Raw genomic sequence first — 22,388 nt, forward strand, 5'->3', positions numbered from 1 at the left:
TTTTTTTTAGGATATTGCAATCAAATACATACATATACCAGAGCAAATACCAGGAACAAAAACGTGTTCAGACTGTGGATCACATTTTAAGATTCTGAAAGAATCCTTTGGAGGGGTAGATCACACATATTCATTTAGTAGTGTTATCACTTGCAAGCTGTGTAACATGTAAGCTGAGAGATCTCTGATCTAAACCTCAGCATTTCCCATGATTCACCAGGCCTGAAAATATTCTTCAAATCATTCTCCAAAACTAGTCTATAAACTTCCAAACATTGAGGATCTATCACATAAATGACACAAGCAAATGTACTAACTCAGTTTCATGTTAGCAAATGAACTATTACATTTGAGGAAGCAACCCACCAAACTCATTAGTATTTTTAAAAAACCAAAACAAAACTGAATGAGCCTCTCTTTCAATGAAATATATAATACTCCTTCTGTGAGATGCAGGCAAACTTTCCTGAGTAAGACTCAAGAAAATCTGAATATCTTTTCCTTAATGAATTATTTTTCTATGGATAAACAATTTCCACTTGCCTTCCCAAGCTGGTAGAATTATACAAGACAAACTCAGAAACTGTATATCTGAATTGGCTTTCTAAGCATTTGCAAGACCAGGAACTAAGTTTACATTTTTCTATCGTTTCTGAAACTAACATTACTTCAAATAGGAACCATTCTAGTCTTGCTTTATTTTGAGTAAAGCATAACAGGTTAATAAAGGTAAAGGTACCCCAGCCCGTACGGGCCAGTCTTGACAGACTCTCGGGTTGTGCGCCCATCTCACTCTATAGGCCGGGGGCCAGCGCTGTCCGGAGACACTTCCGGGTCACATGGCCAGCGTGACAAAGCTGCATCTGGCGAGCCAGCGCAGCACACGGAAACACCGTTTACCTTCCCGCCAGTAAGCGGTCCCTATTTATCTACTTGCACCCGGAGGTGCTTTCGAACTGCTAGGTTGGCAGGCGCTGGGACCGAGCAACGGGAGCGCACCCCGCTGCGGGGATTCGAACCGCCGACCTTTCGATCGGCAAGCCCTAGGCGCTGAGGCTTTTACCCACAGCGCCACCCGCGTCCCCAATAACAGGTTAATAGCCATAAATAATATTTTGGTTTGTTCTGGGAGCTTAGTAATAGTCATAGTATAAGATTGCTTACTTTTGCATCTATCAGAGTAACATCCATTTTGTATTGGGAAAGGTCTGCTCCTGGGTCTATGCTCCACTGCACATTTTCCAAGGGTGAATTATCTTCAAAAGAAGAGAGAATTAATTTGTAAAAGAAATGAATGTTCTAAAATTCTTAGAATTCTAAGGATATGTAGATTAAAAAAAGAGACAAATAGTGACTATTCCAGACCTCAACTGTTATAAAAGGGCAAATTTTCAAAGGTATCCTCAAGATCGATGAAAAAGTGTGACAGCCCTGGAATTGGCACCTCTATTTTCCTTTTCATTACTGTCAATAGAAGGGTGGCTTTTTGTTTTAAGGCTGACCGAGGCAAAAACCTTGTGGAAATCCAACCCTTTTGCCCTGGCTGAAGCAAGTTGACAGGATTATGGATGTAGCAGACACTCGCTACAGATCTGTCCCTAATGGGTATGTAGGATCTCTGTTAAGATGATGGCAACGCCAATAAAAGGGCAAGACAAAGAACGCCAATGTTCTGATATTTCAATAATATGATGAGTTACAAGGTACCTTGTTCCTTGTGCAGATTTGCGGCTTTTTTCACTCTGCAAGGATTTGGTTGAAGCACAGATGCTGGCTCACCTACTGCAGTTTGTAACCTTATCCTCTTATTTGTTGGTTTATGGACAGCAGCAGCCTACCGACACAATTACAATGTTAAAAACCTTTGCCCAAATATTCTGTCTATGCTGTTCGTAATTCACATTAGCCAGCTGTATCAGTCTCCTGATCCCCCACCCTAGAAGTAGAAATAAGTAGCAAGAAAGTTCCCCCGGCAAATGTTGCATAACTGTCACGTGAACTCTCTTCAGCAAAGAAGCAAAAGAACTGCTACCGTTCCCCGAAAACTTCAGGTGTTTATTTATGCTAGGTAACAGTGTTGCTCACAAACTTACCTCCATATCTTCAAAGAGCTCTGATTCCAGGACGTCGTTTGGTGGATTACAAAAGGAAGTGATCTCTTCTTTTATCTGTACTTGAGGTTCTCTCTCCAGGGATGCTTCCTGTACACAGGGATCCTCTGGTGAATCTTGGCTCATTAGATAACCAACGATGGTTTTAGATGAATAATCTTTCACTGGTGGTTGAAAAACATCACAAAGAGTTGCCTGCCTCAGCCTAGTTTTGGAGGTCTCAGCACTTACATGGCTTTTTTCTTGACAGCGAAAACCCGAAAAGCGATCAGATAAATCTAAAGGCTTATCAGTTATTTTATCTCTATTGATAGGAGGATTGTCTGCATGGGAAGGGAAGGCATTTTCTTTTTCAGAGCTGATCACATGCGAACTCCTTTCATCAGGTTTCTTCCTTTTAGGGCATCGGCTGCCTAATTGTTTCTGTGATGGGAGAAGGAAGTCACTCTTGCCTGTCTCATCTTTATCTAAATGTGTGTTGGTCACACATGTTATGGGCTCATCTGCATTCTGTTTCAGAACCACTTGCTTACCGGCTGGAGCCTGGCTGATAACAGAGGTTATTTCAGTCCCAGGGTTAAGCGGTACAACAAAAGCAACATCTTCAGATACTGATTTCACTTTCTCAGATCTAGAATAGGAAGAATTGTTGATGGAGTTGTTTTTCAGATTTGACTTACGTCCTGTTGCTAACACAGAAGAGGAAAGACTTGTACTGTGGCCCAAGCTGCTCTTCTTCACATTTGCAGAGGCTCCAAAAACAGGAGAAGGTACCTTAGAATCCCAGTCTGTAAGTGGAGAAGCGTCCTCAGGTGGATCTGAAAATCTGAATAGTTAAAAGTTGAAAATATTTTTTCCCCGCTAATGTGAACTAGTACAAAAAACAAACCAGTCCATTGAAAAAAAGTAACATCCAGCATAAGGCTGTAACAGTTATTTAAGAGAGGAATTAAATTATCACTCCCTTCTGAAAGACTAGAGTTATTGTCAGAAACATCAACATAAGCAGAGCTGGACACACTCCACACTAAGAAAACCCTGATTTTGAACAAAAGTTGCAGTGTAGGGTCAATAGAGATAAGGATGAAAGGTAAGTAGGCTTGTTCAATATCCTGCTCAAAGATCCTTGGGTTTCTGAGTCTTTAGCACAAGGGTAAAGAACCTTTGGCCCTCCAGATGTTGGAAGTCCCATCAGCTCCAGGTAGCATGGCAACAGATGATGTGAGATATAGTCCAATAACAAATGGAGGTCCACAGATTCCCCATCCATGCTTCAGCAGATGCTGCCATGAGGTTTTAACCTTCTGTCCATATTTATTATGCCTTTTTGTAATACACCAAATAGGACCTCTGAACTTTTAAAGTGGTAAATGATTTATTATTTTAGAAACTGCAAATAAAAACATTATAGGGTGTGTGCATAAAAAAAGACACCATAAGACCAGGATTGGGGTTGAGGTTGAATCCTAACAAGACAGAAGTACTGTTTTTGGGGGACAGGAGGCGGGCAGGTGTGGAGGATTTCCTGGTCCTGAATGGGGTAACTGTGCCCCTGAAGGACCAGGTGTGCAGCCTGGGAGTCATTTTGGACTCACAGCTGTCCATGGAGGCACAGGTCAAATCTGTGTCCAGGGCAGCTGTTTACCAGCTCTATCTGGTACGTAGGCTGAGACCCTATCTGCCTGCGGACTGCCTCACCAGAGTGGTGCATGCTCTGGTTATCTTCCGCTGGGACTACTGAAATGCGCTCTATGTGGGGCTACCTTTGAAGGGGACCCGGAAACTACAACTAATCCAGAACGTGGCAGCTAGACTGGTAACTGGGAGTGGCCGCCGAGACCATATAACACCGGTCTTGAAAGACCTACATTGGCTCCCAGTACGTTTCCGAGCACAATTCAAAGTGTTGGTGCTGACCTTTAAAGCCCTAAATGGCCTCGGTCCAGTATACCTGAAGGAGTGTCTCCACCCCCATCATTCTGCCTGGACACTGAGGTCCAGCTCCGAGGGCCTTCTGGCGGTTCCCTCACTGCGAGAAGCCAAGTTACAGGGAACCAGGCAGAGGGCCTTCGCGGTAGTGGCACCCTCCCTGTGGAACGCCCTCCCACCAGATGTCAAAGAGAACAACAACCACCAGACTTTTAGAAGACATCTGAAGGCAGCCCTGTTTAGGGAAGCTTTTAATGTATGATGTATTACAGTATTTTAGTATTTTTTTGGAAGCCGCCCAGAGTGGCTGGGGAAGCCCAGCCAGATGGGCAGGATATAAATAAATTATTATTATTATTATTATTATTATTATTATTATTATTATTATTTGGCATGTTACCAAGTACTTCTATTCAGAGTACAAAATATTGGCAGGGAAACCATATTAATTTTTCTTATTACATGACATATATTAAAAATTCAGATATTGTCAGAAAATCTAAGTATGCTATTTTCTAACGGCTTATACTCTTTCGAACTAAAATGTGGTAAGTTTTCTTCACTAATATATTAAATATGTTATAATACATTACTATAATAAACATTTCTACCAAAATTTATTCTATGAAAGTTCATTTAGCTTCATATGTAAAATCTTCATATATTTTTTAAAAAAGAAAATTCTAAGACTTACTCCAAGTTGTCACCATTACTTTTAGGAAACACATGAACCAACTGTTTTCTGAAATCTCCCTGTGCTTTATTCCGAGGTTCCTATGAAATAATAACACCACTTTACGTTTTGCAACTTCTGGTATGGCACATTTTTTTAAGAAGCTCAAAATGCACACATTCATATTTAATTCCATGGCCATGGATTAGCCAGGCCTATGTTGACAGAACAATCAGCGTGAAGAAAAAGTAGAGGCAGGTCTGTATGCAAACCCCGGATTTGCTGAATAGAAGAGGAAATTGAGAATGAAGCACCTGCTTGTACATGTAGTTATCTGTCAAATTCTGGATATGCTCAGAAAAGCCTGCTTCTTTGAGTATAGTTCCTTGAGCTGGATTAGTGTGATTGCACTCAGCTTATCTGATATAATTTTATTTAACCAATTATGTGCTGAAGCTATAGCAAAGGGATCCCATTAAATCAAATCACTGCAATGAATGAGTTATATTTCACCAACAAAGTAATATGAGTAGCAATTCTAAAAGATATGGTTCTATACCACCTTCATGCAATTTATTTCCAATTTACCATGCAAAAAATAAAATAAAAACGTTCAGTCTCTGAAGACTTAATAAGTATACAAGTGCGGCATACATTTCTGAAAACCAACATTAATTCCCAGTAATGAAAAATGACAAAATGAACTGTAATTTACATTTAGTTTTTGACACAATAAATGGATAACAATGATTACACAGTGATTTATACATAGTCAATTGTCTCATCCGGTGTCATTAGCAGTTGGTTGGTGGTACTTTTTGCCAATCTTGAGACAAAATAAGCAAAAGAAAAACTGGTTTTCCCTAGGAGAGTTTATTTCCCAACTAGATTTTTGTGGCAGATCATGAAAACAGTACTCACAGGCTCATCAAGTCCAAGTGTTTCTGCAACAACAACTGCCAAGGCAAATGGTGATCTTGTAGCAGTGCGCTCTCCTGCTATTTTTTCATCTGTACAGATGGAGAGAAGAAATCAGTAACTCAAAACATGCATGATAAAACATATTCCACTTTTGCTAGTACAGATAGGATTAGGTTTAAAAAAAGAGGTCCATAAATTGAGAATTGTGCAATAATAGAATTATGATTTCTTCCAAGGCAATTAATTAAGCAGAACATTTCTGAATCCTTGATTTTTAATTTTAAACCTATTTCTTGAATGCTCAAGTTAAGAAACAATTTAGATGAACATAATAGTATTTAATAATATGCAAGTTTGCAGTAGCCTTCTCTTGAGATTCCTGGTTTCTATTCAACTCTTCCCTATAGCTTTGGAGGGTGAATGACCGCTAGGTCCAGTCGTGGCCGACTCTGGGGTTGCGGCGCTCATCTCGCTTTATTGGCCGAGGGAGCCGGCGTACAGCTTCCGGGTCATGTGGCCAGCATGACTAAGCCGCTTCTGGCGAACCAGAGCAGCGCACGGAAACGCTGTTTACCTTCCCGCTGGAGCAGTACCTATTTATCTACTTGCACTTTGACGTGCTTTCGAACTGCTAGGTTGGCAGGAGCAGGGACCGAGCAATGGGAGCTCACCCCGTCGTGGGGATTCGAACCGCCGACCTTCTGATCGGCAAATCTTAGGCTCTGTGGTTTAACCCATAGTGCCAACCGTGTCCCTGTTTCCTCATAAGAGTCAGTAAAATGCCTGGGCAAATGGGCAATCTCCAAGATTCCTGAAAGGGCTGCTAGTTCTGGGTCATATGTCTCCTCTAACGAAGAATAAACAGACCAAAGGACTGTACAGTGCACTTTTCACATTGGGGGTTTTCTTATTTATTCAATTCCATTCATGAATCGCTCCCCATAAAATACCTCAAAGCATCAAACACCAACAATTAAACAATTCCATATGCAAAAACAAAACAGAACAAAATTCAGATGAAATATAGATATGAACTTGGATAAAGATCTCCACTAAAAGCTTCATTCATTTAAAATACAGTGGTACCTCAGGTTAAGTACTTAATTCGTTCCGGAGGTCCGTACTTAACCTGAAACTGTTCTTAACCTGAAGCACCACTTTAGCTAATGGGGCTTCCTGCTGCCACCACGCCGCCAGAGCACGATTTCTGTTCTCATTCTGAAGCAAAGTTCTTAACCCGAGGTACTATTTCTGAGTTACTGGAGTCTGTAACCTGAAGTGTATGTAACCCGAGGTACCACTGTATTTATAAACTGCTTAATTAAAAAAAAACCTCTAAGCAGTAAAACAAGAAAAATCTTCAATTGTACAGAGTGATTACCAAGGAAAACTGACTTTACTCTTTTCCACTATCACTAATTTAAATATATAATGGCAAAACTTGCTAAATTTACGTGATACTGGGGAGAGCTGTGGGTCGCAGGTATCAGACACTAATACTTCTTCTTCAGGACAGACATCCCTTTGTGTGGATGAAAGAGGGATCTTCCCAAGCTCTAGAAAGAGAAAAATAAAGGTCATAATCAGATACAGCATCTTTATAAAATGAAGTTTATTTATGGATTCCTACAGCAATTCCTCCTTAATATCAATGGTGGTTCTCTGCCTTGTGCCTGATCAAGAGCTGCCCCTGGCCCAGAGGTATTCTCCCCCATATTCAGATCCAGAAACAGAGCAAGCAACAATGCCCAGCTCAGGAGCAGCTCCTCTCACACCGTTTTCCCCTGACCTGATGGGAGTTAAGACTATTCCTTGTTATGGAAACACTAAAATAACTGGCACTCTGTTTGTGGGTATGACAGGATGGAAATACTTTTATTGTCCATTAGGTGGTAGTCTGAGACAAGTTAGTAAGGAAGCACTGCTACCAAAAATTCAGAACCATTTCCTAAAAGGAAGGAAGGATTTGGAATTATGTATTTTTATATTGTATAAAGGGGACCTCCTTCAAACTGTAATTATTCTTAATATTTTTAGCAGGGAAATAGATTTTGAAAAAGCCTACTGTGAGGTCTTCCTGTCTGTTCCAAATCTGGACCCTTTTGTTCTGTGTACTGGACATGTCTATTCTCCCGTTTTCGGCGCAGTTGATTAACCATTGAAAGTGACTGAACAGGTGAATCTGGAACAAACTCTTCCATGTATTGCTCTTGCTCCCTAAGAAAAACAAACAAAATTAATGTGAAATCTAAATACTACAAAAAAAACCCAGAAAGTGTTGATCTGTCAAGAGTGTATTAAGGGTCACTGGGAACTGGTATCTGAAGAAGTGTGCATGCACATGAAAGCTTATACCCAGAACAAACTTAATTGGTCTCTAAGGTGCTACTGGACAATTTTTTAAATTTTTTTTTTACTGCATCAGACCAACACGGCTACCTAACTGAATCGGGGAATGTAGCCTTAGAGAAGGCAGAAATAGTCCTTTTAAATTCTAGAAAAAGAGTGGCACTGCCTCTTAGAACAGGCACAGGCAAATTCCAGCCCTCCAGATGTTTGGGACTACAATTCCCATCATCCCTAGCTAACAGGACCAGTGGTCAGGGATGATGGGAATTGTAGTCCCAAACATCTGGAGGGCCGGAGTTTGCCTATGCCTGGATTAAAAGGAGGGAACCTGGCAGAAGGTGCCAATAAAAAGGCAAGTGGTGGACAGAACAAAGAATGTCTTGGCAGGTTGAAGCTAAAATAAGTGGCTGAGACATTCAGTGAAAACATAAATTATAAACAAAAGATCAGGGAGTCAGTGGGACTATAAAGGAATAGCTGGAAATGACAACAGGCTCATTTACCAAACCTTTCACAAGTTCTGGTTTGGCTTACCAGCCAAGCATATTTCGTATTGGCCAGAGATCACTCCTTTTGCTATGACCCCTCCCACCAGTCACCTACAGGCGCTGGAGAACAAAGTACAGAGGTAGAAGAGATTCTTATATTGTCCTGGAGTAGCAGAAACACCAGGTCTCTCTGTCACTGTTTCCATCCAAAACTTAGCAGCATGGCATGAGATACACTGCCTCCTCACCTCCCTCAACTAGAAGAGAGTAGGATACATTTTTTTGTAAAGTGCTGGGATGTGGAGCTACTCTGGTATCCAACTTTTCAGCACTCCATGAACAACTCCTTCCCTTCCCAGGAAAGGGAGGGTGTTACACTGAGATGGGACAGGGTTTATCTGATTTATTGTGGTTTGGTTATCGTCATTATCCATCACTTCCTGGACAAACCTTTCCCTACATCTATTTGCATAGGTACAAACAGGAATTATACTTACTCTATCTTCTCTTGCATCTTCTGAAGCTGTTCAGAAATCTTTTTATTTTCATCCTGTAAATTGTTTCTTTCATTCACTGAAATATGCAAAAAAATGAAATAACATGGCAATTTCCAGTTGTGTTGTATTTCTTCATCAGTCTTCTTAGGAAATCCATTAGATGACTAAAAAACTCACTTGCATGTACTTGTACTCCAAAATACATTTTGTTTTCATTCTAAATAAAGAGTTCCAGCCAAGTCACTAACAGAATGTTATAAATGCAATTTGTAACTTAATTACATCACACTGATTAACTGTGAAATCCAGCAACAAATTACTTACTAATTGACTTTTTCATCACATGAGAATATTGCTCAATAGAAAGAAATAAGACTGGTGATGTAAAGGAAAGGACATTTTAAAAAAGTACTGGTGCTACTGTCTTGTGTGATGTTTGGAAAGATGTGCCTTTTATCCTATCCTTGACCAAAGTCATGATACTATCCAAATTAGTGGGCATTTGTGAGCTATACTCCCTTCACAAGAAAGTCAAGTAATAGTTTATATCCAGGAACTTTGATTCTCTTTAGAATGCCCCTGAACCTAAGATGTAGAAGAGTTCTCCATTTGTCTATAAGCAAAGCAGCACAATAACATTAAAGGGAAAGTGGTAACATTACAAAATTTCATTGAATCCAACAGTACCTGATTAATGGGAGGAAAATACATCAACATCCTCCACTCCTCAAACAATCAACATAGCAATTGTATAGCAGAAGCACTGTATAATGGTGCTAGCAGAGCAAACACCTCCAGGAGACTAAAGCAAGTCAAGTCAAACACAGAAAAGGTTCGGCTCCTTCCCCTCTACCCTGCAAGCTAGTCATAAACCAAATATAATCTGGGTTTGGGATGGAATCTTTAGGCATCTATAGCAATAAACAGACTCTGGCTCAATTCATACACCATAGCAAACCACAGCTTGTGCTTACCCACAACGCTGTTTTGAGCTGTCAAACATATGGTAAATAATAATTTAGAACTATTTGTCTCCTATTGTTTTCTATCTCCTCAGAACTATGATTCGCTCTGGTTTCTATAGTGCAGCAGCTTCTTGAGGGAGAGCAATTCCTGTGATGCTGCTCTGCTTCTGTTGAGATGATGGTTTGTCACTGGTTTCTTAATTCGGATGCCATGGCAGACAACAATTGGTACAAGCTGTGTTTTGCAAATTCTCTTCAAACTGTGATTTGATACCTTGATTTGGTGGTACCTTCTCTAACCATGGCTTGTAAGCTTCCATAGGTTTGGATGTAAAAACAAACCATAGCTTGGCAGGATATACCTTTGTGTGTGAGCAAATCTTATGCAAAGAGTCAAGCCCAAGTGAAATATTATTGAGCTACAAATCAATCTCACTCAAATTCTGCTTGTGGTAGTTCCTGACATAGGAAAAAAGCACTTCTTTATATTTTATCTTATAATATTAACAATTTTGAAAGCAAGAAGTGTTTTATTAGACATTCCAAAATTTAAGAGGCTAACTGTACACTCCCACATATTAGGTACAATGGAGAAGAAGAAGGAGGAGGAGGAGGAGGAGGAGGAGTTTGGATTTGATATCCCGCTTTATCACTACCCGAAGGAGTCTCAAAGCGGCTAACATTCTCTTTTCCCTTCCTTCCCGACAACAAACACTCTGTGAGGTGAGTGGGGCTGAGAGACTTCAAAGAAGTGTGACTAGCCCAAGGTCACCCAGCAGCTCCATGTGGAGGAGCGGAGACGCGAACCCGGTTCCCCAGATTACGAATCTACCGCTCTTAACCACTACACCACACTGGCTCTCACAGGAGAGCCTATGATTATAAGCCTGTTTGGGGAATGAATGGTCAATAAGACATAATGAGCATTTTCTGTGAACAACGTAGTATTTAAATATAGAAAAACTAACCATTACTGACTCAAAAGAGTGTGATAACAGAGCACATGCAAAGAGGTCCCATTATTATGAAATGACTCAAGGAAGATAAAACTCACTCAGTTCTGTAATCAACTTGAGGTTCTGTTGCCGAATATTTTCAAATTCCTGCTGTTTTTTCTTCATATGCTCTTCAGTTACTGCACAACGATCACATAATCCTGCCCTTAACCTATAGAAATTAGAAGATAAAGATATGTTAGATAAGCATAATTTTTTTTTAAGTACTAGATAACTCAGGGCATACCACTGATCTATCAAAATTTCAAAAGTAGGAGGTTCCTGGCTTAGCTTTTGAAAAACAGGGGGCCTAAAGTATTTACTTAATTGGGAACCACTGCACAAGAGGCCATAAACGTCCATTGGAAATTACTCCTTAGTAAGTGTGCTTAGGATTACAACCTGAAGTGGCATAGATGATCTAGAATTTTAAAATCTTGGCTATCAACCATTCTTATTATTATTAATGCGAAACACCTTTTTTGATACATGGCAATCAGAAGCACAATTCTGATTTTACTATCAAAGACCTTCCTTCAACTTCTAAATCTTTCCTACCTGCAGAACAACAAAATTGTTCTGGATGATCAAGTTAGAATACATCTATTTGAACTTTTTTCTTGACGCACACACCATACAAGGTTACATGCTTCATAGCACTGAATGAACTTCCAAGTCCTTGAAAAAATTGTCCAATACAAATCAAAAGGCTTTGATTTCAAAACTTAAAATAGTCAGGGAGAGCATCCATTATCACCTCTTCCATTTAGTAAGCTGTTTACTACTCAGTTTGATATACAAGCAGCAAACAATAATCTAATCGGCAGGGCTTTCAAAAAAAGAAAAATTATGGCTAAACCTTACCATCAAAACGGGGTAATTTCTACTTACCGATCTTCTAAAACTGTAATCGTTTCATGCAATGATTTTTGTTGCTCTCTAAGCTGCTGGTTTTTGGTGTAAAACTCTTCGAGTCTTTCTGCATCCCTAAACGTATATGAAAATTAATTTACAGCAATTGTATATGTGATATATGCATTTTCATTAAGCAGAAATCATATTAAAGTTAACAAAGTAAGAAAACTGTGCTAACCAGACTAATAAAACGACTCATCTGCAGTACAAAGCACATTACTCACATGGTCACAGTTCCATTGGCTTCCACTATAAGTAACATGAATTTGACAGAGGTGAAGGATGGTGCTTGATGGAAGAGGGAAGTGGTAGCATAGTACAACAAAATTATAGCTATTCTGCGCATGTGTTTTCTGTCAAGGAAAACTTTGCATTAGAATGGGCTGCAGGGAATTATTTAAATGAGAAAAGATAACCAAATTACAGTGCAAGCCTATGCAGGTTTTCTCACAAGTCCCAGTGTGTTCAGTGGAGTTTACTCTCAGGCAGGAGCATACAGCTGTGAAACCTTAATGAATCAGAATGGTGAAGTTGTCCTACATGTATCCTAGGATGCTCACAATTTTTTTAAAAAAGAAGCAGTACATAGGGAGGTTTAACAATTTCTTCCCCTTAGCTGTGATCCCCATGAACCCCCTACAACATGGAAATGACCCTCATAAAAGACACTCCCATGGTCTCAGTGAAAATCAGAGTCCCTTATGCTCAGCATTAAAAATAAAGAAGAAAGATTGATGCTACACTCTACACATTTAATATAATGTGTGGTAGTTATGTCCCAGATTCGTTTATAGAGCAGGGAGAACATGATGGAATCAGATAAACAAATACAGTCATACCTTGAAAGTCAAACAGCTTAGTTCCCGAATGTTTTGGCTCCCAAATGTTGCAAACCCAGAAGTGACTGTTCTGGTCTGTGAACTATTTTTGGAAGCCGAACGTCCGACGAGGCTTCTGTAGCTTCCGATTGGCTGCAGGAGCTTCCTGCAGCCAACCAGAAGTCACGCTTTGGAAGTCGAACCAACTTCCGGAATGGATTCCGTTCGACTTCCAAGGTACGACTGTAATAGTTTGGACAAACTATTATTTGTTTAATTTATTCAATTTATAAGTTGTCTTTCTGAAGGAGCCTAAATTAAATGCAGTGGTGGCAGCACTGCACATTTACACATGGTATTGTCCTGATCTTAGAAAAGGGGTGGGATGGAAGGCCCACATCTAATAACAAACGTGTGTGCAGGTGGGAAATGTACAATCCTCTTGTGCACACCCTTTAGCTCTCTGCAACTCAAGAAGTTGAGGGCTGGTTTTTGTTAGATTTAGTCAGTGGCAAGAAAACAAACACAATTTAACTAATGCAAGAAGGATTTTTACTAACAATAACTGCAATTATGTGAGGATAACATGGAAGCCATATTAACTGTAGCAACAACTGATCTGGCACCTCTTTTTAAATGCTGGCAGTCAAGCTTTGAGAACAACAGACACCAAATATAAACACTTCTATTCAAAACTGGCTGGAGTGTGTAGTAGTCTTCCAGACTTGCTTCAGAAGCTGCTATATCTTAGGGACTTAAGCTTGCAGCTCTGCTTTGAACAGCTACTGGGTGGCATTAGGCAAACCAGTATTTCTTACTCACATGAAACAAAGGGAACCTTACAGCGATACTGTACTGACAGTACTTTAAACAATAGTGCTATCCTGCTATGCTATGTATGTTCACTAAGAATAAATTCTCACTATATCCAAAAGGGGGTTGCTTCCAGTTAAGTATGCACAGCATGCAGATCAAACAAACACTAAATAGGATTTCCAGCTTGAGTTTCTCACACACAAACCTGAATGCCTGTTATAGGCATAGTGATTGTGCCAGTAAAGAAAGTAGCCACCTAAGACAGCATAAGAAATGCACAACATGGTGGTCTAGGCAACTGAATGCAATCCTCTAATCATGCATAAAAGTGCCACCTGTGGCTCAAAAAGCTTCCAATTTTAGTCTAAAGCTAGAATTTATTCTAAAGCTAAGCAGCACTTATATTACATTAAAGCAGAATTTCTAAGCAAACTTACCTGAGAGCAAATTGCATTAAACTCACTCAGACCTACTTCTGAGTAAACATGTTCAGGCTACTTTGTTGTAATGAAGTCACTTGCTAGGAAATATATGTCACTGAACACAGAGTATTTACTATGAATGAAGCATGGGTAGGATCACTTGGTTCTAAGTACACTCACATTCTAAGAACGGAGCAAAAAGCATAAAAAGAGAGAGAAAATAGTGCATGATGGTCATGATGCTGCTTGACAAAACTGACAAGCTCTTCAGCTATGAAAATAGCCTCCCTAATGAGTGGTCCCTGACCCTGCATTTCCAAGACCATTAGCCTCACTGCTGAACCAGGGTGCAGCATAAGGAGCTCATTGTCTGGCTGGTTATCAGTGCTGAAATATTAAACCTCAGGTATTCAGAAAGAGTTGGGGAGAACAAGAACTCCTATAGAAGACTGTTATATCTACAATGCACTACTTGTAGGATGATTCCAGCAAGTAATAATTAAGCCATTTAGCTTGGTATGTATTAAATCTCAAGAGAAAGTCATCAATAATACCCATCTTCCACCAACTCTGAGCTGAGGATGGAAACTTTTTAACAAGGAGATATACATGACAATATTATTCCAAACACAATCACTCTACAACAAAGTTTAAATTGGAGTACAGAAATGTTTTTGGAAATTTGTGAACAGGCTGAAATGAACTTAGCAGATGTATCTCTCTCCCCCCCCCCGCCCCGAAACATTAGCAACTTTATCCTATACAAGTTACTTAGAAACATAAGAAGAGCCCTGTGGGATTAGGCCAAAGGACCATATAATCCAGCATTCTGTAGTCACAGGGAAGCTTGAATGCAGGGCCTGAGTACAATGATACTCTCCTCACTTGTGATTCTTAGCCACTGGCATTCAAGGGCACACTGCAGCCCAACAGTGAAGGCTAAACACAGCCTCCACAACTATGTGCTGTGTGAATAGGTATTTCCTTTTGTCTGTCCTGAATCTTCCATTGGATGATCCAGGGATTTAGTATTATGAGAGGTGGAGAGAAAAAATCCTCCCTATCCACTTTCTCCACACTTGCCTAATCCTTGCCCACTTCTATCCTTACGCACTTTTCCCCTACACTAAAGAGCCCCAAAGGTTACAACCTTTGCTCATAGGGAAGTTGTTCCAGCCCCTTGATCGTTTTGATTGCCCTTTCCCAAATCCTTTTCAGCTCAACATTAACATTTTCAAGGGGAAGCAACCAGAGCCGTTTGCAATATTCCAAGTGTAGTATCGCCATAAATTTGTATTAATGATATTCTGATACTGGCAGGTTTCCAATTCCTTCCTAAGAATAGTCCTTTTCACAGCAGCCAGATAGTGGGTCAACACCTTCATCAAGCTATCCACTACGACCTTGGGTATCATTCCTATTCAGTCACTGCCAGTTCAGGCCCCATTAGTGTATATGCAAAATTAGAATTTTTGGCCCCATGTGCATCACTTTACATAAAATTGAACTTGCCATATTACTGCCTATTCACCCAGATTGGATAGCCCTCACATTCACAATCCCTTTTTATTTCAACAATCTTAAACACTAGTCTCAATAATGATCCATTAAGAGGTTACTTTCTACAACTTTAAGTTGGAGAACTATTGGAGAACTATTTATTCCTATTCTCTGCTTTCTGCTGCTTAACCAGTTACAGAGCCATAAGCGGACCTCTCCTATTATTCCTTAACTCCAAAGCTTATTCAAGGCTTTGACAAGTGACTTTATCAAAGGCGTTTTAAAAGTACACCTATATCTACATCCTTGCTGATATTCTACAAGGTTAGTGAGACAGGACTTACCCTTGCAGAAATCATGCTGGTTCTGCTTCAGTAAGACTTGATGAATTTAGAAGTAAATTCAACCAAGTTCCTTGAGACTTGTTCCAAAGAAAGTGTGCATAGTACTGCAGTTTTAATGTAACTGATTGCTAAACATAAGAAATGTTGCCTCTATTACAATCCCTGCAATATTGTCCTTAACCTTTTGCTTTATCATTCCTAGAAAAGGAGATAGTAGGCTCTGTCTGGAAAACCAGCCTCTGAGGACCAGTTAGTAAATGCAACTATTTCCATCAAATTAAGAATTATAGCATATGAGGAGATACTTACAAACACCTTTCTGTTTTCAGCTTGGTGATCTTTGCCAGTAATCCTAATGAAAGAGAAACAGAAAAGCAATAATTTATATTTTGAACTCCCATATACAAATTAGTGAAGAATAATGTCTTTATATGTATATGTAGAAACTGCCAACAAATGCATACATTTGGAGCTAAATTATAGGGTTATTGTTCTGAACAAGTTATTTCAGAAATTTATAGTTTGTTTTTCAGTTACTTCAGTACCCTGAAAAAAAGCACATTATAGAAATCTAGCTAAGAAGTTGCTAGCACTCCAGATGGAAAAGAGAATTGGTGCAACATGAATGCAAGAACTATTTCACTCTTCTGTTTCGCCAGCTCCCCTTGGTCAGGGTTCTGGGCATTTTTTTTTTGGCTAGTTACTAAGGCTGGCCGAAATTTATTGATCCCAGTAATCAAGGCTGTTACATTCCTGAACCATAGCTGGATGAATGGTGACTACTACTGATTGCTTTTAAAAAATCAAATTCATCAGAGCTCATGCTTCTGTTTTGAAAGCAACAGTCATACCACACATTAATGCCATGTCCCATTACAGAAGAAAGGCAAAATAGAAAATGCATGAAAATGACTTCAAAAGAAAAATTAAGGGAAGACAGGAAAGGAGGGCTCTTATCTCTTTAAGCACTCAAATATGCTTGATCATGTAGATCAGTTAGGAAATAGTTTTTCTTAAAATGTGGCTGCAATTTGGCAACACAATTAGATATCTGGAATTAAGACCCCTAATAAAGTGCTCTGCTTTAATCCTTCTCCACACCCATCAGAAGGAATGAGACTGCACAACAATGAGGCTCCTGTAAGAACAGGTAGTCTGTTTGGCACAGGTTTTGGTATTTTAATACTAGCAGCCTCAGTTGCTACTGAATAAGCTGTACTACGAAGGCAAAAGTATAGTAATACTACTTCGCCTGAATTCAGGAATTATCAGAATATTTCAGAAATCTTTCTGGAGCAATCCTAAATCAATAAATTAGAATTCGGGTATGAAGTCTGTTGTATAAATTCTGAAAAATTATGTTTGCTTTGCAGATCACTAGAACTTTTATTTTTTTCTCCACTATTCTTTCAATAAAACAGACTGCCTCATAACCCATCAAAGATGTAGTATTTGTACTTAAATCATATTAGTCCTAATGAGATTTTTAAAAAGTAAGTAAACTTGCCTTAACAGCCTTGTGTCTTCCAAAAAAATGTATGAGAGACAGAGAACACAGACCAATACCCATTAAATGCATGGCAAGAGTAAGATTTACCACTTACTTATATCTGCCAGCTTGCTGCACACACAGTTTTCATTTAGGTTAGATTAAACTGAATTATAACCTATGAAATTCTGCAAAGGGTGGAACTACACATTACACACATTTCCCAAATGAGTGTTTACTGTTCAACAGTAATGTTTGGACATTTGTGGGGGAAACTGGAGGGTGAGTGGTGAGGTGTCTTATCCATGCTCATCCACTGATTCTCCTCCACAACCCTCTTCCCAGTACTTCACACACATACCCACGTCACCCAATTTGATTTATTTCAGGTTTCAGAGTTGGATGCGTGTGTGGAATGTTGGGGGGGAAGGGAAGCCATCGGGATGGATTACAAGGGAAAGGTTTGCCACCTCCTCCCATAAAATCTCCCCTAAAAATTCCTCCCTTACACTAACATAATATATACAGTGGTACCTCGGTTTTCGAATGTCTCCGTTGACGAACATTTCGGAACTTCAACGCCGTAAACCCAGAAGTAGATGCTTCAATTTTTGAACACACCTCGGAAGTCGAACAGGAAATGTGGCTTCCGCTGAGTGCAAGACCTTGAAGCCTAGCTGTCAGCTACTGAGTTTCAGTTTTCGAACATTTCGGAACTCGAATGGTCTTCTAGAACAGATTATGTTTGAAAACCGAGGTACCACTGTAGTTCCATCCTTAGCATAACTTCTGGGAAGGTTTTTCATAACCATGTTAATATCCTGTGCTTTTATTCTGATAATCAGGCTTGTGAGTTCATCATCACACAACAATGAATTTGTCTAATTGAAGCCATGAACCAAAGCAGAGAGAAAAGTTGTGACATGCAATGAAGGTTGCGTCTGAAGCCTAGGCATTCAGCACTAAGTGCAGTATGCAACTTATTAGACTGTATTTTCCTCCAAAGCATGTTGTTAAAAATTAGAAGAAACATAACATCATCATTTGATTGCTTTCTTGATAGCACAAGAATGAAGTTTGCACATGGAAAAACAACAAAATGACACAGTACAACCAATGTAAGCACCAGGCACTTATTTCTCTGGCTACTGTCAATTTTGCTGGCATTTAGAATTCAAAATTCATGAGTCAGCTTTAATTCATATTTATAGACTTCAGAAACAAGCAAAGTCCAGGCAAGTCTGTGTTTGATGTGTCTTAAATATCACTGTACCCAGTTCTATAGGAGGGACCCCACCTTTTGCAAAAATTAACTATCCTTCAGGCATGTCTTTGATGTACTCATGCAGCATCTAACTTTACTAATCATTGTGTAGAACATAGAAACAAAGGTTTAGGCATGAAAAAATCTGCCTTATGGCAAGGCTGCACTGACACACCCATAGTCAATCTAACTAGATTTATTCAGTGTCATTTATATACAGGCCTATGTATTTTTGAAAGGCCATCCCCAAGTTTTTATTATTCCAAACTGCAAAGGAACATTACATTAGACACTTTTTTTTTAACTTAAGTTTTCTGTTATTCAGCTTCATGACATAAAGGCACTCCTTAGATTGCAAAATCCTGAGTTGATGATGTCTCAGCATGTGCCTCACTGACGACATTCCACCCACTGTAAAAACTCAGCTGAAGAATGAACTGAGCCAAAAGGATTAAAGCTAATAAAGCTAGTAAGTTCAGTAAATGATTTGTGGCCTATAGAAGGTAAAATATATTGAGGAAATTACTATGCCTCTCACACCCCATCTTTTATCAGGATCCCTTAATCCAAGTGAGAGGGTAGGGGTAACTGCAGCAAGGAAGTGTAGACTTCTGCTATATTGTTGAATGCATTAACCTGGGGTGTTTTAATTATTCTATGTGCAACATTCCCAGATATCACTTTCTCTATTGGATTTTAATCTGGCCTGCTACAATCCTTGGTATCCCTAGTAGCTTGGCCAGCGTTTTCTGCAACAGGCAAAACACAGCCTGTTATTTGGATGTATCTGTTCCCCAATACAGTGGTACCTTGGTTTACGAACTTAATTTGTTCCAGAAGTCCCTTCTTAAACCAAAGCGTTCTTAAACTGAGACACGCTTTCCCTCCTGAGGCCTCCCGCCACCGGTGCCCTTCCACCATTCATCTTCCGAGGCAAAGTTCGCTAACTGGGACACCTACTTCTGGTTTTGCGGAGTTCTTTTCCTGAATAATTCGTTAACAGGACTGTTTGTAGACTGAGGTACCATTGTACTGTATAGGCTAGTTTGCTAGGTGAAATCAGCTGTTGGTTTTCTTCCTGCCCCTTAAATATAGTTGTTGTTTTTACCCATTTTTAATTATCTTATGTGTAAACTGCCTTGAGACGGCAGTTTGGAAGGCAATTAATAAATTAATTGTAATAATAATAACAACAACTCTGGTGTTGCCTATTAATATTGCTGGCATTCCTGGGAATGAGTTGCATGATTCTGTCTGCATATAGAATGCAAATGCATGAAGACTCACAGCTGCTACTTCTGGCATGTGTGCATGTGTGTAAGATATATCTCCTGTTATGAGACGGGGGCTGCAATCTTATAAGACACAAGAGTCTATGTCCAATTGAAAGGGACTAAGTTCTCACTTAAAATGCATAGATTTGTTCTGCATGATTAGCTCCATCAGGGTCTCCATAAAGAATCTCTTGTGGTTTCATTGTCATTTCTACATTCCAAGAACAACAGCTAGAAAATACTTATGTACACCATACACCTTGCTCAATTTCTACATCATAACTACTCTGGTGAGGATTTAGACTGGAAACTACATCAGCATTCTGCAAAATATTAACTCTGTTTCACAGTTCATTGTAAAAAATCCAGCAGGAGAAAGACTGATAAACCAGAAAATCTTATTTTAAGATTATTCAGTTGCCAGAGTGTTCAAAACTTCAGTATGTCTAGGTACAAAACATTCTGCTTAAGCAACTGAACATTGAAAAGATCAGGTCTAGTCAAACAATATCAACTCAACATCAACCCACATTCATCTGTAATTATCATACACACCCCACCATATGATTAACATCTTGCTATGTTTTCACCAAATGTTCTCTGAACAAGGCACAAATACCAGCTGATCAAGAGCTAATTATGATGTATTTATTTGGTAAACACACTGGCCTGTTATAGATCAGCAACCATAACATTACCTTTTACTTCTTTATCATGGCATTCCTTCAATTTGGACCACAATTCCTTGAAGTAATCAGGAGCAGGTTCTGTGGAGTTTGGACTTCCACAAGTTCCTCCAGATGTGCTCATCTTGTGTTTTCTGTTTTGAGTGTTTCACTTGTCTTTATGCAGTTCTTGCTGTTTGCCACTCTTTTAGTTTTACATCACACCGCTGATTTATTTTAAAAAGAAAATTAGATGCCTGCAATGACAGGTTGAAAACATTTACAGTGTATGACTTGCAACAGTTGGGAAAACACATGGTTGCTTTCTTGTTCCCTTAAGCTCCTTTTCTTCCAGCAGGGGAAGCAATACGGGGATGTATTATTCTTACATACAGGCATGCAGGTTTGGTAACAGCATCCTTTAATCTTCTAGTTCAGGAAGTCTTTCTTTTGTCTGTATGCTACAATTTTATTGCCTTGTATTGTTTTACTTGCTGGTTGTTTTACTTGCTGATTGATTTATGGCATGCTACTGTATTCTACTGCATAGTTTCCTTTATGGCATGTTACTGTATTCTACTACATAGCTTGCTTTAATATGCTACGGGGGCCTTTGGGCTGAAAAGCAGTACATAAATGAAATGAATGATGATGATGATGATACCCTTGTATAACCTGAATAGTAATTAGCTCAGGCTAAGTGGCCTTGAATTAACTTGTTACTTGTACCTGATGCCCTGGGCACTAGGCTACAGGTTCCAGAGGAAACAACAACAGTCTTGTGGCACTTTTAAAAACTAATACAATCACTCAGGCATAAGACTTCAACAGATGCATGGAATGGACACTAGTCTATAAAAGCTTATGCAATAATAAATGTGTTCATCTTTAAGGTGCCACAAGGGTTCTTGTTGTTTTTGCTGCAACAGAATAGCAGTCATCCATCTGTTAATAGGTACAAGGTATTTCAAGGTAACTGAAAGACTGTTTCCAGTACATGACATGCAATTTCCTTCTATAAGTACCAATTCACACTCTTCAGAGACTGAGTTGCCGCACCCTCACTGGTGAACATGCCTCACTTGTGTCATTTTTCTGTGCAAGTAAAAACCAAGACTGACCATTTATTTTAAAGTTCTAAGAGTACATTTTACTGATATTTTAGGGAAGTCCAGAAGTTCACCAGCAGGTGCATTACTGCACCCAGAGCTCTGGAACTGCTTGCACTTATGAAATTCCCAGTTGCAAAAATGCACCTAGAACTAGTGCTTTTTTTCTTTAAAAATGTTTAGGGGTACTCTCATTTTCCTACTCATACTGAAATACTGCCCCTCAATGAGCCCAAACTTAAGATTCACATAATGTTTAGGGGTATGCGTCCCTCTGCGTACCCCCAGAACAAAGCACTGCCTAGAATAATTGGAGTTTCCAACGCTGCTGGTATCCAACAATGCCTGAAAGGCCACATACTCCTGCTTTTATAGACACTCATTTCAGTGCAAGATTCCCCCTCCGCCTCCATTTCAGAGCACACGATTTGAAGTTAAACAGATCACAGCTGAGCTTTAAAAATCTTCCTGTATTCTCCACATCTGGCAGTTAAAAGAGTAAAACAGATAAATAAACTCCCCTCGCCCCTGCCCCATATCTACCTCACAGAGCTCCTGTGCCTTCAACACAGCCCAGAAAACTATGGGTTTGTTTTGCAGCTTCAGTAGCATTGCAAGAGGCGAACATCGAACAAGATGCAGGGCAAAGCGATATAGGAAGGAAAGTTCTTCATTCAGCACGTGGCCTGACCTGAAGCTCTTAGCCGGCTACCCGGCTGGTGGGTGAAAGAAGGAAGAGGAAGGGGGGACAAAAACAAAGCCTCCACGTGACACGCGGACCCGCCTCCGGAAAGCGCAGCGCGCGCTCCTTCGGAGTTTGAAAAGAGCGGCTTTTTCAAAAGGG

The 22,388-nt window shown here is 39.7% G+C and overlaps 1 protein-coding gene across 8 annotated transcripts in view; it reads right to left on the minus strand.

Annotated features, from left to right (window-relative positions):
* Positions 1-22,388, minus strand: part of RBBP8 (RB binding protein 8, endonuclease) — a 42,416-nt gene that overhangs the window by 13,556 nt on the left and 6,472 nt on the right. For 2 of the 8 annotated variants that reach the window (XM_053396390.1, XM_053396389.1), the window contains exons 2-14: positions 20,469-20,692; positions 16,053-16,095; positions 12,068-12,196; positions 11,820-11,915; positions 10,988-11,100; positions 8,969-9,044; positions 7,700-7,851; positions 7,080-7,190; positions 5,635-5,723; positions 4,735-4,814; positions 2,094-2,937; positions 1,708-1,834; positions 1,165-1,256 (exon numbers count right to left, since the gene is read on the minus strand). In XM_053396390.1, coding sequence (XP_053252365.1) covers positions 1,165-1,256; positions 1,708-1,834; positions 2,094-2,937; positions 4,735-4,814; positions 5,635-5,723; positions 7,080-7,190; positions 7,700-7,851; positions 8,969-9,044; positions 10,988-11,100; positions 11,820-11,915; positions 12,068-12,196; positions 16,053-16,095; positions 20,469-20,580 — 2,064 coding nt within the window. In that variant the 5' untranslated portion in view covers positions 20,581-20,692. Of the gene's footprint in view, positions 1-1,164; positions 1,257-1,707; positions 1,835-2,093; positions 2,938-4,734; positions 4,815-5,634; positions 5,724-7,079; positions 7,191-7,699; positions 7,852-8,968; positions 9,045-10,987; positions 11,101-11,819; positions 11,916-12,067; positions 12,197-16,052; positions 16,096-20,468; positions 20,693-22,087; positions 22,268-22,388 lie in introns of those variants that run through there. The other 6 variants (XM_053396396.1, XM_053396394.1, XM_053396395.1 and 3 more) reach the window with 5 other exon arrangements.

The sequence above is a fragment of the Podarcis raffonei genome, chromosome 7, assembly GCF_027172205.1.
Source record: "Podarcis raffonei isolate rPodRaf1 chromosome 7, rPodRaf1.pri, whole genome shotgun sequence".
In the NCBI taxonomy this organism is placed as follows: Eukaryota; Metazoa; Chordata; class Lepidosauria; order Squamata; family Lacertidae; genus Podarcis; species Podarcis raffonei.